At 46.3% G+C, this 16703-nt stretch overlaps 1 protein-coding gene across 1 annotated transcript in view; it reads right to left on the bottom strand.

The window, feature by feature from the left end:
* Positions 1-351: 351 nt before the first annotated feature.
* The window catches only part of tdh (L-threonine dehydrogenase), a 133367-nt gene continuing 117015 nt past the window's right edge, over positions 352-16703 (bottom strand). The window contains exon 9 of the mRNA XM_072499041.1: positions 352-719. Coding sequence (XP_072355142.1) covers positions 688-719 — 32 coding nt within the window. The 3' untranslated portion in view covers positions 352-687. The remainder of the gene's footprint in view (positions 720-16703) is intronic.

Consider the following 16703-nt stretch of genomic DNA (forward strand, 5'->3'; position numbering starts at 1 on the left):
AAATGTAAAGCAGCAAGTCATCTGCGTACAGTGAGACCTATTCTCCACACCCCTGCACTATCCCCTGCCATTTCCTTGACGCTCTCAGTGCCATTGCCAATGGTTCTATAGCCAAAGCAAAGAGCAATGGGGAGAGTAGACATCCCTGCCTCCTTCCCCCCACGCAGTCTGAAATACTCCGAGCTCACCCAGTTTGTCCACACACTCGCTACCAGTGCCCGGAACAGTAACTGGACCCAGTCCACAAACCAGTGTCCAAACCCAAACCACCCCAGCGTCCCACAAATAGTCAACATGGAAAATTATATCCGTAGCTTCTCATGAACGCCCTTTGTTACTGCAGAAAAAGGCTTGTCGTTTTAAAGGTAATTTATTTTCTGCACTGATTGTAGTAATAACCCCAAATTTGCAATAGATGGCGACTGAGATCTTCTGCATATTTTTCACCCAAGAATATTGATGATATCTAACCAATCAGGCCTGGAATCTCCCTTGTTAATAGTGGCAATCATTCATTTGTTATATGCAATATGTAGCTGAAAATGTTAGGTACACATTGCAGTAAAAATTAAATGCCAGTTATGTGCCGGTTTGAAAACTGCATCACTCTTGCTGATTATTAATGTCCATTCCAGGTATTTCCTTGCTTTTGGCAGATGTGCCCAAAGAATGTGTAGGTTCTTGTATTTATCCATCCGTTTTCTGAAAATGATGTGCATCTGTAAATACAAGAATATTATGTTATTGTGTTATTGGTTTGTTTAATTAAAAAAATAATAATGTGGCCTATTAAATGAAAATAAGTAATTTGGTTTGAATTCCAAGCCCTTGATAGGAATGAGAAAGAGGCAGCTTGGATCTGATGGCAGCATCCTCACCTCTGAGCCAGATGTTGTGGCTCCATACCACATTCCAGGACAGATGCACCAAACATGGCTGCCACTTCAGCGCAATACAGAAGGAGGTCTGCATTGTTGTAACCGCCACCTTTTGGATGAGACATTAAATCAAACTCCCATTTGGCTCCGCCTGCCTGTTCAGATGGGTGTAAAAAAAATCCCAAGACTATTTGAATTCGATCAGAGAATTCTCCTGGTTAGCATTCCTTCCTCAACCAAAACAATAAAAGCAAAATGGTTTGTATTCTCATTGCTGTTCATGAGATATTATTATAAACAAAATTGTGTGCCTTGCTTACCCACATAATGGTGATTGTGCTTAAATACAGAATACCCTGGGCGGGATTCTCCAATAATGGGGCTATGACCCCACGCCCGCGTAAAAATGCACACAAATCACTCTGGACTTACCTGGAGAAAGTCCAGGGTGATTCTCCGATTTGCAGGGGGCTAGCAGAGCCCCGGAGTAGTCCCCGCAGCTCTGGCTGCTGATACGGGCCCCTGAACTTCCGGCCGGGGGTCCGTACATGCCCACGGCGGCGGCATGCGGCGACCATCTTGCGCGTCATGGCCGACCCACACCGCGGACCGGCACTGAAAACATAGGCCCCTCCCCCCCAGATTACACGTGCCCGTGGATCGGTGGCCCCCGATTGGTAGCCTGGCCATCCTGGATGCCCCCCCGCGAATGATCCCCCCCGCCCCCCCACCAGGGCGGCCGCAGACTGAGTCCGCAGCTGCCACACCGAGCTCCCGACGAGTGGAACCATGAGAGAACCACGCCGTCGGGAACTCGGCCAGCTGCACTTGGTGAATCACCGCGGGGGCCCCTTTCAATGGCCTCCGACCGGCGCCGCTTTGACCGCACGCGTGCGTTTGCCGGCGATTCTCCAGGGAGCGGCGTCGGACCCGATCTCGGGTTTGACACCCATTCTCCGCCCCCGCACCAATCGTGATTTCGGCGCGGAGGCTCGAAGAATCCCGCCCAATGCATCTGAATTGCTTTGAGATGTCATAAAGATAAGATACTATATAAATGCAAGTTCGTTTTTTTCTTTTCTACATGTAAATCTAATTATTTTAGTTCTTCCCCTCCACCCACTGCCTCCCACCAGCATCACCCTATAGATACGCCAATAACCAGTGAGTTCTGGTTGGTAGAGGTGTTGTCATGGCAAATGCACCAGGGAACAGTTATCTGCCAAGCTTTTGTTTAAATTCAAACCAGACAGGTCCACTTGCCAACCAATCAGCACCCTCTTCTCATGCAGTATAAATTGTTGTTCCTTTAGAGATTTGGTATTCTTGGAAACCTGTTCTGATGAGCGCAAGATGAAAGGTTTTGACAGTATGTCTCTTTTTCAGCAATACCCAATAATATGTATCAAAAAAATCAATTGTACAGAGCCAGCGAGCTGTCCAGGGTGCTGCTCCTGCCCGCAGAACCCACCAGCCAAATACATATGATGAGACCCAGAGCTTAAAACAAACTCTGTTTGTAGCTCCCATTAGAATTGGTAAGCAGCCATCAGGTGTCCTTCTTGACCCGTTCTACTGAGAGGAATAAGAAGAGGCCATCAGTACTGCACCTGGAGAAGATCTAATGCCAGGAATAATGAGCGGCCATTGGACATGCTGCTTGACTGGAATTCTCAACAGGAATAAGGAGTTCCCATCAGGAAGCTCTGCGAGCCAATTCCACAAATCAGTGTTGTATCTGTCCAATTCAGATACTTTCGACCAGTTCACTTACTCAAAGGTTTTACCTAGGTGTCTTCTAATATCGAGGAGAACAAAGGACAAACGCAAAGACATGTTCAACAATCATTATTTTTTGGGGGAATTTCCATCTTTTTAATTCTCATACTTATAGAACGATTATTATAAATAGCAATGTTAATTAAAATAACTGCCAAAAAAAAGGAACAATAGTGGAAACTCTGAAGTCATACAGTGCAGTTGTTGTAGTTGGGGTTCAGGCTCAGGCACATCATAGCTGTCCAAAGTAATGCCTGGTTTCGAAATATTGGTCGCAAAATGTTTAATTTTTGTACATCTTTCACAAAGATTAAAAATGCACCATGCCAAGAAAATTAAAAAATATATTGTGGTCTGTTTGAGTTCATTCTGCTTTTTAATATCATGCTTAATGCTGACACGCCTGTTACAGGATGTGGATCTTCAGATTTACTTGATAACAGCTTGCTAGGATGTTTTTTATGTGCAGCAAGGTTCCGGCGATGACTTTGCAGAGATCAGCACTTGTTCTTTACCTTGCTTTCTTGGCATGTATCTTTAGCCTCTGAATTAACATTTTTTGTATGTAGTGTTATCTTCAAATAAAGAACCCACGTTATTGCTTGACCTATCCTTGTCTTGCAATTGGCACCTTTATGCCAAATAACAAGGAACAGAACATGGTGGCACATGGTTTTGAAGGTGTGACGGAAGGCTACAACCCTTCACTTGCAGCAGAAAAAAGAATTGATGTGAAAGTGAAACAACTATCAAGTCTCAGCACGTGGAAGTGATTCCACTGCTCTGTCGGAAACCTGCACTCAGCACTTCCATTCTCCGACATTGTCGCAACTTCCTTCAGCCAACGGGCACCAGGTCCCAGTAAGATTATTTGAACATAACAATTAGAAGCAGGAGAAGGCCACTTGGCCCCTTCAACCTTCTCTGCCATTCAATAAGATCTTGGCTGATCTGTTTTGCGGACTTAGCTCCACTTACCCGCCCATTCACCATAGCCCTTAATTCCTTTACTGTCCAAAAATCTATCTATCGTTGCCTTAAAAACATTCAAAGAGGCCTCAACCGCTTCACTGGGCAGGGAATTCCACAGATTCACGACCCTTTGGGTGACGAAGTTCCTCCTCAAGTCAGTCTGCTCCCCCTTTTTTTGAGGCTCTGTCCCCTAGTTCTAGTTTCACCCACCAAAAATAATAATCTTTATTATTTCATTAACACTGCAATGAAGTTACTGTAAAAAAAACCTGGTTGCCACATTCCGCCGCCTGTTCGGGTACACAGAGGGAGAATTCAGAATGTCCAAATTACCTAACATTACGTCTCTCGAGACTTGTGGGGGGAAACCGGAGCACCCGGAGGAAACCCACGCAGACACGGGGAGAAAATATCTTATACATTCCTTTCATAATTTTATATGTTTCTATAAGATCCCCCCTCATTCTTCTAAATTCCAATGAGTACAGTCCCAGTCTACTCAGTCTCTCCTCAAAAGCCAATCCTCTTAGTTCCAGAATCAAAGTAGTAAAACTCTTCTGCACCCCCTCCAGTGCCAGTACATCCGTTCTCAAGTAAGGAGACCAAAACTGTACATAGTACTTCAGGTGTGGCTGCAACATCACCCCCCTGTTTTTAAACTCCACCCCTCTAGCAATGAAGGACAAAATTCAATTTTCCTTCTTAATTACTTGCTGTACCTGCAAACCAATGTTTTGTAATTCGTGCACAAGGACACCCAGATCCCTCTGCACAGCAGCATGCTGCAATTTTTTACTATTAAATAATAATCTATTTTGCTGTTATTCCTGTCAAAATGAAAGACCTCACATTTACTAACATTGTACTCCATCTTCCGGACCCTTGCCCACTCACTTAAACTATCTAGATCCCTCTGCAGACTTTTAGTGTCTTCTGCACACTTTGCTCTACCACTAGTGTCACCTGCGAACTTTAACACATTGCACTTGATCCCCAACTCAAAATCATCTATGTAAATTGTAAACAATTGTGATCCCAAAACTGGTCCCTGGGGCACACCACTGGCCACTGATCGCCAACCAGAAAACACTCATTTATCCCCACTCTTTCCTTTCTGTTAGTTAACCAATCCTCTATCCATGCTAATACATTACCGGTAATGCCGTGCAACTTTATCATATGCAGCAGCCTTTTGTGGTGCACCATGTCGAATGCCTTCTGGAAATCCAGATACACCACGTCCACAGGTTCCTGTTGTCCACCGCACTCGTAATGTCCTCAAAGAATTACAATAAATTAGTTAAACATGACCTGCCTTTCATGCACCCATGCTGCGTCTGCCCAATGGCACAATTTCTATCCAGATGTCACACTATTTCATCATAGAATTTACAGTGCAGAAGGAGGCCATTCGGCCCATCGAGTCTGCACCGGCTCTTGGAAAGAGCACCCTACCCAAGGTCAACACCTCCACCCCATCCCCACAACCCAGCAACCCCACCCAACACTAAGAGCAATTTTGGACACTAAGGGCAATTTATCATGGCCAATCCACCTAACCTGCACATCTTTGGACTGTGGGAGGAAACCGGAGCACCCGGAGGAAACCCTCTTCCTTAATGATTGATGCGACGATCAATTCACACGAGACAGAGAGTTGAAGTGAACAGTTGCTTTAATCAACTAGAACAGTGCCTGCCTGTGACTGCTCTGCACTGAGAGCCACCTACAGGCAGCTGCTCTATATACCTCCCCTCAAGGGGGCGGAGCCAGGGGCGGAGCCCACAAGGGCACCAACATGATACAAGCGGTGTAATACAATACAATGGTCCATAGGTGAAGCCCACAAGGGCAACAACATAGTACAATGCAATACAGTGGTGAATGGTTGCCATAATATGTTCACCACAATGATAGATTCAAGCATTTTCCCCACTACAGAAGTTAAACTAACTGGCCTACAGTTACCCACCTTTTGCTTACCTCCTGTTTTCAACAGTGGCGTCACATTTGCTGTTTTCAAAACTGCCGAAACCACCCCCTGCCCAGAGAATTTTGATAAATTACAACGAGCGTATTTATTATTTCCCCCACCATCTCTTTTAGTACCCTGGGATGCATATGTTGTATCTGTAAAACCTCAGATACTTTCGACCAGTTCACTTACTCAAAGGTTTTACCTATGGGTCTTTATTAATGAGGAGAACAAACCTCAAACACAAGTTCAAATTCAATAATATTAATTTAACACAATTAACCCATAAATTATCCACAAAATATACGAGAGGTACCCAAGATCAGTGTATACTACCCGCAAAGATGGCTTGCTAGGGCATGGACCTGAGCACTGCATTCCTCTGGTCAGTCTTCACGAAGGTGGTTCTCGCTGGCAGTCTCTTCTGTCATGATATTCAAACATACATCATAACACATACATAATGATAGACAGACCAACGGACCAATTAGCACACATAACACGACAGCCAATCACAGACAAGAGCAGACACAGTATAAAACAAGAAACACGACACTTCCTGGGCAGTCCATCTGGAGACGGCACAGGGCCAGGACCTCATAGCAAGACACTCACACAGTCACAACGTGCTGAGTACCAAGTCTGATGTATAAATAGTTTAATGGAATAAAACTGTGTTGTACCAATCGCAACCGTGTTGGTTCGTCTGTACCTCAGAGCACCCAACACTTCACCTTCCTTCCTTCCTTCATTCTCTGGTCTGGTCTTCTCAAAGTCACCTCCCAAGCCAAGTCTTCTCTCCTGATGTGCCTTGGGTGCCTGTTTTTTATCCATCTCTGTTCGCACCCTTTTGCCATTTCCTCTGGCTTTTTGCCAATGATGCCTCAGGAGGGGTCTCAGCACCCAATGATCCAGTTGATGACTGTTTGACAGGACACCTGAGCCTGCCCCAGGTGTCCAATCTCTGGTGGTGTGGGCTGCACATAACCTGTTCCATATAAGGTAACAGCAGAAACTCTGGGTGACAGAAAGTTGCTCCAATCTGGGCTACTGACAAAGGACCTGTGCATATCAGTACGGTGCATTAATTTTCTCATGGGTGATTGACAGTGCAGATCCAGACATGTTCTGGCAGCTTGTTTGTTGGTTGTGTGTTTGACTTTGGTCAAGTCTGAGTTCTAACAGCTTGCCTGAGGTTTGACTGCAGTATCATTTTAAAATGCTCAATTCTTGAATTTAAAATGGCCAATTTTAATCAGGCCTAAAATCTAGGCCTTGGTAGGTCACCCAACATTCCATCAGGGCCAGGAGGCTTGTCTATCTTTAGCCCCATTAGCTTGCCCAACACTACCTCCTTAGTGATAATGATCATTTCTAGGACCTCACCTGCCATAGCCTCCTTGCCATCAATTATTGGCATTTTATTTGTGTCTTCCACTGTGAAGTCAGACACAAAATATCTGTTCAATGGCTCGACCATTTCTTCATTTCACATTATATAACCCTCTTCTCATCCTCTAAAGGACGAATGTTGACTTTAGCCACTCTTTCATTTTATATATTTGTAGAAACGTTTGCTGTCTGTTTTTATATTCTGAGCTAGTTTAGTCGCATAGTCTATCTTAATTTTCTTTGTAGCTTTTTTCGTGGCTTTCTGTTGACTTTTAAAGATTTCCCAATCCTCTAGATTCCAACTAATCTTTGCCACTTTGTATAAATTTTCTTTCAATTTGATACCCTCCTTTATTTCCTTAGATATCTATGGCTGATTATCCATTTTCCTACAGTCCTTCCTTTTGATTGGAATATACTTGTGCTGAGTACTGCGAAAAATCGCTCTGAAAGTCCTCCACCATTCCTCAATTGTCCCACCATAAAATTTTTTGCTCCTTTTCTACCTTAGTCAACTCTTCCCTGATCCCATTGTAGTCTTCTTTGTTTAAGGACAAGACACTGGTATTGGATTTTAACTTCTCACCCTCCATCTTAAATTTTAAACATGTTGTAATCAATCCTTCCGAGAGGATCCATAACTATGAGATCATTAATTTTCCTGTCTCATTACATGGGACTAGATCTAGGACCGCTTGTTCCCTCATAGGTTCCATTACATACTGTTCAAGGAAACTATTGCAGATACATTCTATAAACTCCTCCTCAAGGCTGCCTTGACCGACCTTGATTGACCAATCGACATGTAGATTAAGATCCCCCATGATAATTGCTGTATCAGTTATTTCTTTGTTTATTGCCCTTTTGCTGTTATTCCTACCAAAATGGATAACCACATGGATAACCACGAGCCTCCCCGAACAGGCGCTGGAATGTGGCGACTAGGGGCTTTTCACAGTAACTTCATTTGAAGCCTACTTGTGACAATAAGCGATTTTCATTTCATTTCATTTCATTCATTTCATTTCATTTCATTTCATTCATTTCATTTCATTTGTCAACATTGTATTCTATCTGCCAGACCCTAGCCCATTCACTTAACCTATCCAAATCCCTCTGCAGACTTCTGGTATCCTCTGCACTTTTTGCTTTGCCATTCATCTTAGTGTCGCCTGCAAACTTGGACACATTGCCCTTGGTCCCCAACTCCAAATCATCTATGTAAATTGTGAACAACTGTGGGCCCAACACTGATCCCTGAGGGACACCACTAGCTACTGATTGCCAACCAGAGAAACACCGAGTTCGATACCCAGCCCACTAAGACTAGGCCGTGAATCCCCAAGGTAAGTTACTTCATATTCACCGAGTTCAATACTCGGCACACTGAAACTAGGCCGTGAATCCCTGAGGTAAGTTACTTTATATTCACCGAGTTCGATACTCGTCCCACCGAGACTAGGCCTTGAATCCCTGAGGTAAGTTACTTTATATTCACCGAGTTCGATACTTGTCCCACCGAGACTGCTCCCTGGAGACTGGACCTTGAATCCTGGAGGTAAGTTACTTTATATTCTCCAAGTTCAATGCAGTCTTTTCGTAAATAAAGCCTTGTTATTTTACCATAACAATCTATTGTTGAGTCTTTACCACAGTCAAAGAAGCAGGAAAATATTGAGTTCTACACACCGAGACTGCTTCCTGGAGAATATCTTGGGGGGGAGATTTGTTAGTGCTCTTTGGGGGGGTTTAAACTAATGCAGCAGGGGCATGGGAACCTGGATTGTAGTTTTAGGGTAAGGGAGAATGAGAGTATAGAGGTCAGGAGCACAGATTTGACGTCGCAGGAGGGGGCCAGTGTTCAGGTAGGTGGTTTGAAGTGTGTCTACTTCAATGCCAGGAGTATACGAAACAAGGTAGGGGAACTGGCAGCATGGGTTGGTACCTGGGACTTCGATGTTGTGGCCATTTCGGAGACATGGATAGAGCAGGGACAGGAATGGATGTTGCAGGTTCCGGGGTTTAGGTGTTTTAGTAAGCTCAGAGAAGGAGGCAAAAGTGGGGGAGGTGTGGCGCTGCTAGTCAAGAGCAGTATTACGGTGGCGGAGAGGATGCTAGATGGGGACTCTTCTTCCGAGGTAGTATGGGCTGAAGTTAGAAACAGGAAAGGAGAGGTCACCCTGTTGGGAGTTTTTTATAGGCCTCCTAATAGTTCTAGGGATGTAGAGGAAAGGATGGCGAAGATGATTCTGGATATGAGCGAAAGTAACAGGGTAGTTATTATGGGAGACTTTAACTTTCCAAATATTGACTGGAAAAGATATAGTTCGAGTACAATAGATGGGTTGTTTTTTGTACAGTGTGTGCAGGAGGGTTTCCTGAAACAATATGTTGACAGGCCAACAAGAGGCGAGGCCACGTTGGATTTGGTTTTGGGTAATGAACCAGGCCAGGTGTTGGATTTGGAGGTAGGAGAGCACTTTGGGGACAGTGACCACAATTCGGTGACGTTTACGTTAATGATGGAAAGGGATAAGTATACACCGCAGGGCAAGAGTTATAGCTGGGGGAAGGGCAATTATGATGCCATTAGACGTGACTTGGGGGGGATAAGGTGGAGAAGTAGGCTGCAAGTGTTGGGCACACTGGATAAGTGGGGCTTGTTCAAGGATCAGCTACTGCGTGTTCTTGATAAGTATGTACCGGTCAGACAGGGAGGAAGGCGTCGAACGAGGGAACCGTGGTTTACCAAGGAAGTGGAATCTCTTGTTAAGAGGAAGAAGGAGGCCTATGTGAAGATGAAGTGTGAAGTTTCGGTTGGGGCGATGGATAGTTACAAGGTAGCGAGGAAGGATCTAAAGAGAGAGCTAAGACGAGCAAGGAGGGGACATGAGAAGTATTTGGCAGGAAGGATCAAGGAAAACCCAAAAGCTTTCTATAGGTATGTCAGGAATAAGCGAATGACTAGGGAAAGAGTAGGACCAGTCAAGGACAGGGATGGGAAATTGTGTGTGGAGTCTGAAGAGATAGGCGAGATACTAAATGAATATTTTTCGTCAGTATTCACTCAGGAAAAAGATAATGTTGTGGAGGAGAATGCGGAGACCCAGGCTAATAGAATAGATGGCATTGAGGTACGTAGGGAAGAGGTGTTGGCAATTCTGGACAGGCTGAAAATAGATAAGTCCCCGGGACCTGATGGGATTTATCCTAGGATTCTCTGGGAGGCCAGGGAAGAGATTGCTGGACCTTTGGCTTTGATTTTTATGTCATCATTGGCTACAGGAATAGTGCCAGAGGACTGGAGGACAGCAAATGTGGTCCCTTTGTTCAAAAATGGGAGCAGAGACAACCCCGGCAACTATAGACCGGTGCGACTCAGGTCTGTAGTGGGTAAAGTCTTGGAGGGGATTATAAGAGACAAGATTTATAATCATCTAGATAGGAATAATATGATCAGGGATAGTCAGCATGGCTTTGTGAAGGGTAGGTCATGCCTCACAAACCTTATTGAGTTCTTTGAGAAGGTGACTGAACAGGTAGACGAGGGTAGAGCAGTTGATGTGGTGTATATGGATTTCAGCAAAGCGTTTGATAAGGTTCCCCACGGTAGGCTATTGCAAAAATTACGGAGGCTGGGGATTGAGGGTGAATTAGAGATGTGGATCAGAAATTGGCTAGCTGAAAGAAGACAGAGGGTGGTGGTTGATGGGAAATGTTCAGAATGGAGTACAGTCACAAGTGGAGTACAACAAGGATCTGTTCTGGGGCCGTTGCTGTATGTCATTTTTATCAATGACCTAGAGGAAGGCGCAGAAGGGTGGGTGAGTAAATTTGCAGACGATACTAAAGTCGGTGGTGTTGTCGATAGTGTGGAAGGATGTAGCAGGTTCCAGAGGGATATAGATAAGCTGCAGTGCTGGGCTGAGAGGTGGCAAATGGAGTTTAATGTAGAGAAGTGTGAGGTGATTCACTTTGGAAGGAATAACAGGAATGCGGAATATTTGGCTAATGGTAAAGTTCTTGAAAGTGTGGATGAGCAGAGGTGTCCATGTACATAGATCCCTGAAAGTTGCCACCCAGGTTGACTCGGCCCACCGAGACTAGGCTGTGAATCCCCGAGGTAAGTTACTTGATACTCACCCGAGTTTGATACACAGCCTACCGAGACTGCTCCCTACAGACTGGGCTGTGAATCTCGGAGGTAAATTATTTCACACTCACCGGGTTCGACAATCGGCCCATCGAGACTGCTCCCTGGAAACTGGGCATGAATCCCCAAGGAAAGTTACTTTATACTCACCGAGTTCGATACTCGGCCCACCGAGTATAGGCCGTGAATCCTCGAGGTAAGTTACTTGATACTCACCGAGTTTGATACTCGGCCCACCGAGATTGCTCCCTGGAGACTGGACCATGAATCCCCATGGAAAGTCACTTTATACTCACCGAGTTCGATATTCGGCACACCAAGACTGCTCCCTGGAGACTGGACCATGAATCCCCAAGGTAAGTTACTTTATATTCACCAAGTTCGATACTCAGCCCACCGAGACTAGGCCATGAATCCCCAAGGTGAGTTACTTGATACTCACCGAGTTTGATACTCGGCCCACCGAGACTGCTCCCTGGAGACTGGGCCGTGAATCCCCGAGGAAAGTACTATATACTCACCGAGTTTGATACTCGGCCCACCGAGACTGCTCCCTGGAGACTGGGCCGTGAATCCCCGAGGAAAGTATTGTATACTCACCGAGTTCGATACTCGGCCTACCGAGACTAGGCCCTGAATCCCCGAGGAAAGTTACTTTATACTCACCGAGTTCGATACTCAGCCCACCGAGTCTGCTCCCTGGAGACTGGGCCATGAATCTCCGAGGTAAGTTACTTTCTATTCACCAAGTTCAATACTCGGCCCACCGAGATGCTCCCTGGACACTAGGCCGAGAATCCCCAAGGTGAATTACTTTATACTCACCAATTTTTATATTCGGCCCACCGAGACTGCTCTCTGGAGACTAGGCCGTAAATCCCTGAGGTAAGTTACTTGATACTCACCGAGTTTGATACTCGACCAACCGTGACTAGGCCGTGAATCCCCGAGGTATGTTACTTTATATTCATCGACTTCGATACTCGGCCCACTGAGACTAGGCCGTGAATCCCCGAGGTAAGTTACTTGATACTCACCGAGTTTGATACTCGGCCCACGAAAACTGCTCCTTGGAGATTAGACTGTGAATCCCAAGGTAAATTACTTTATACTCACCGAGTTCGATACTCGGCCAACCTAGTCTACTCTCTGGAGACTAGGCCGCAAATCCCTGAGGTAAGTTACTTTATACTCACCGAGTTCAATACCTGGCCCACTGAGACTGCTCCCTGGAGACTGGGTCGTGAATCCCTGAGATCAGTTACTTTATACTCACCGAATTCGATACTCGGCCCACTGAGTCTGCTCCCTAAAGACTGGGCCATGAATCCCCAAGGTAAGTTACTTTATATTCACCGAGTTCGATACTCGGCCCACCGAGACACTCCCTGGGGACTAGGCTGAGAATCCCCAAGGTAAGTTACTTTATACTCACTAATTTTGATATTCGGCCCACCGAGATGCTCCCTGGGGACTAGGCCGAGAATCCCCAAGGTGAATTACTTTATACTCACCAATTTTTATATTCGGCCCACCGAGACTGCTCTCAGGAGACTAGGCCATGAATCCCTGAGGTAAGTTACTTTATACTCACCGAGTTCAATACCTAGCCCACTGAGACTGCTCCCTGGAGACTGGGTCGTGAATCCCTGAGATCAGTTACTTTATACTTACCGAGTTCGATACTCGGCCCACCGAGTCTGCTCCCTAAAGACTGGGCCATGAATCCCCGAGGTAAGTTACTTTATATTCACCGAGTTCGATACTCGGCCCACCGAGACACTCCCTGGGGACTAGGCTGAGAATCCCCAAGGTAAGTTACTTTATACTCACCAATTTTGATATTCGGCCCACCGAGACTGCTCTCAGGAGACTAGGCCGTGAATCCCTGAGGTAAGTTACTTGATACTCACCGAGTTTGATACTCGGCCCACCGACAGTGCTCCCTGGAGACTGGGCCATCAATTCCCGAGGAAAGTACTGTATACTCATCGAGTTCGATACTCGGCCCACCGTGACTAGGTCGTGAATCCCCGAGGTATGTTACTTTATATTCACCGAGTTCGATACTTGTCCCACCGAGACTGCTCCCTGGAGACTGGGTCATGAATCCTGGAGTTAATTTACTTTATGTTCACCAAGTTCGATACTCGACCCACCGAGACTAGGCCATGAATCCCCGAGGTAAGTTACTTAATACTCACCGAGTTTGATATTCGGCCCACCGAGATTGCTTCCTGGACACTGGACCATGAATCCCTGAGATAAGTTACTTTATATTCACCACGTTCGGTACTCAGCCCACCGAGACTAGGCCATGAATCCCCGAGGTAAGTTACTTGATACTCCCCAAGTTTGATACTCGGCCCACTGACACTGCTCCCTGGAGACTGGGCCATCAATTCCCGAGGAAAGTACTGTATACTCATCGAGTTCGATACTCAGCCAACCGTGACTAGGCCGTGAATCCCCGAGGTATGTTACTTTATATTCATCGACTTCGATACTCGGCCCACTGAGACTAGGCCGTGAATCCCCGAGGTAAGTTACTTGATACTCACCGAGTTTGATACTCGGCCCACGAAAACTGCTCCTTGGAGATTAGACTGTGAATCCCAAGGTAAATTACTTTATACTCACCGAGTTCGATACTCGGCCAACCTAGTCTACTCTCTGGAGACTAGGCCGCAAATCCCTGAGGTAAGTTACTTTATACTCACCGAGTTCAATACCTGGCCCACTGAGACTGCTCCCTGGAGACTGGGTCGTGAATCCCTGAGATCAGTTACTTTATACTCACCGAATTCGATACTCGGCCCACTGAGTCTGCTCCCTAAAGACTGGGCCATGAATCCCCAAGGTAAGTTACTTTATATTCACCGAGTTCGATACTCGGCCCACCGAGACACTCCCTGGGGACTAGGCTGAGAATCCCCAAGGTAAGTTACTTTATACTCACTAATTTTGATATTCGGCCCACCGAGATGCTCCCTGGGGACTAGGCCGAGAATCCCCAAGGTGAATTACTTTATACTCACCAATTTTTATATTCGGCCCACCGAGACTGCTCTCAGGAGACTAGGCCATGAATCCCTGAGGTAAGTTACTTTATACTCACCGAGTTCAATACCTAGCCCACTGAGACTGCTCCCTGGAGACTGGGTCGTGAATCCCTGAGATCAGTTACTTTATACTTACCGAGTTCGATACTCGGCCCACCGAGTCTGCTCCCTAAAGACTGGGCCATGAATCCCCGAGGTAAGTTACTTTATATTCACCGAGTTCGATACTCGGCCCACCGAGACACTCCCTGGGGACTAGGCTGAGAATCCCCAAGGTAAGTTACTTTATACTCACCAATTTTGATATTCGGCCCACCGAGACTGCTCTCAGGAGACTAGGCCGTGAATCCCTGAGGTAAGTTACTTGATACTCACCGAGTTTGATACTCGGCCCACCGACAGTGCTCCCTGGAGACTGGGCCATCAATTCCCGAGGAAAGTACTGTATACTCATCGAGTTCGATACTCGGCCCACCGTGACTAGGTCGTGAATCCCCGAGGTATGTTACTTTATATTCACCGAGTTCGATACTTGTCCCACCGAGACTGCTCCCTGGAGACTGGGTCATGAATCCTGGAGTTAATTTACTTTATGTTCACCAAGTTCGATACTCGACCCACCGAGACTAGGCCATGAATCCCCGAGGTAAGTTACTTAATACTCACCGAGTTTGATATTCGGCCCACCGAGATTGCTTCCTGGTCACTGGACCATGAATCCCTGAGATAAGTTACTTTATATTCACCACGTTCGGTACTCAGCCCACCGAGACTAGGCCATGAATCCCCGAGGTAAGTTACTTGATACTCCCCAAGTTTGATACTCGGCCCACTGACACTGCTCCCTGGAGACTGGGCCATCAATTCCCGAGGAAAGTACTGTATACTCATCGAGTTCGATACTCGGCCAACCGTGACTAGGCCGTGAATCCCCGAGGTATGTTACTTTATATTCATCGACTTCGATACTCGGCCCACTGAGACTAGGCCGTGAATCCCCGAGGTAAGTTACTTGATACTCACCGAGTTTGATACTCGGCCCACGAAAACTGCTCCTTGGAGATTAGACTGTGAATCCCAAGGTAAATTACTTTATACTCACCGAGTTCGATACTCGGCCAACCTAGTCTACTCTCTGGAGACTAGGCCGCAAATCCCTGAGGTAAGTTACTTTATACTCACCGAGTTCAATACCTGGCCCACTGAGACTGCTCCCTGGAGACTGGGTCGTGAATCCCTGAGATCAGTTACTTTATACTCACCGAATTCGATACTCGGCCCACTGAGTCTGCTCCCTAAAGACTGGGCCATGAATCCCCAAGGTAAGTTACTTTATATTCACCGAGTTCGATACTCGGCCCACCGAGACACTCCCTGGGGACTAGGCTGAGAATCCCCAAGGTAAGTTACTTTATACTCACTAATTTTGATATTCGGCCCACCGAGATGCTCCCTGGGGACTAGGCCGAGAATCCCCAAGGTGAATTACTTTATACTCACCAATTTTTATATTCGGCCCACCGAGACTGCTCTCAGGAGACTAGGCCATGAATCCCTGAGGTAAGTTACTTTATACTCACCGAGTTCAATACCTGGCCCACTGAGACTGCTCCCTGGAGACTGGGTCGTGAATCCCTGAGATCAGTTACTTTATACTCACCGAGTTCGATACTCGGCCCACCGAGTCTGCTCCCTAAAGACTGGGCCATGAATCCCCGAGGTAAGTTACTTTATATTCACCGAGTTCGATACTCGGCCCACCGAGACACTCCCTGGGGACTAGGCTGAGAATCCCCAAGGTAAGTTACTTTATACTCACCAATTTTGATATTCGGCCCACCGAGACTGCTCTCAGGAGACTAGGCCGTGAATCCCTGAGGTAAGTTACTTGATACTCACCGAGTTTGATACTCGGCCCACCGACAGTGCTCCCTGGAGACTGGGCCATCAATTCCCGAGGAAAGTACTGTATACTCATCGAGTTCGATACTCGGCCCACCGTGACTAGGTCGTGAATCCCCGAGGTATGTTACTTTATATTCACCGAGTTCGATACTTGTCCCACCGAGACTGCTCCCTGGAGACTGGGTCATGAATCCTGGAGTTAATTTACTTTATGTTCACCAAGTTCGATACTCGACCCACCGAGACTAGGCCATGAATCCCCGAGGTAAGTTACTTAATACTCACCGAGTTTGATATTCGGCCCACCGAGATTGCTTCCTGGACACTGGACCATGAATCCCTGAGATAAGTTACTTTATATTCACCACGTTCGGTACTCAGCCCACCGAGACTAGGCCATGAATCCCCGAGGTAAGTTACTTGATACTCCCCAAGTTTGATACTCGGCCCACTGACACTGCTCCCTGGAGACTGGGCCATCAATTCCCGAGGAAAGTACTGTATACTCATCGAGTTCGATACTCGGCCAACCGTGACTAGGCCGTGAATCCCCGAGGTATGTTACTTTATATTCATCGACTTCGATA

Source organism: Scyliorhinus torazame, chromosome 4, assembly GCF_047496885.1.
Source record: "Scyliorhinus torazame isolate Kashiwa2021f chromosome 4, sScyTor2.1, whole genome shotgun sequence".
Taxonomy (NCBI): Eukaryota; Metazoa; Chordata; class Chondrichthyes; order Carcharhiniformes; family Scyliorhinidae; genus Scyliorhinus; species Scyliorhinus torazame.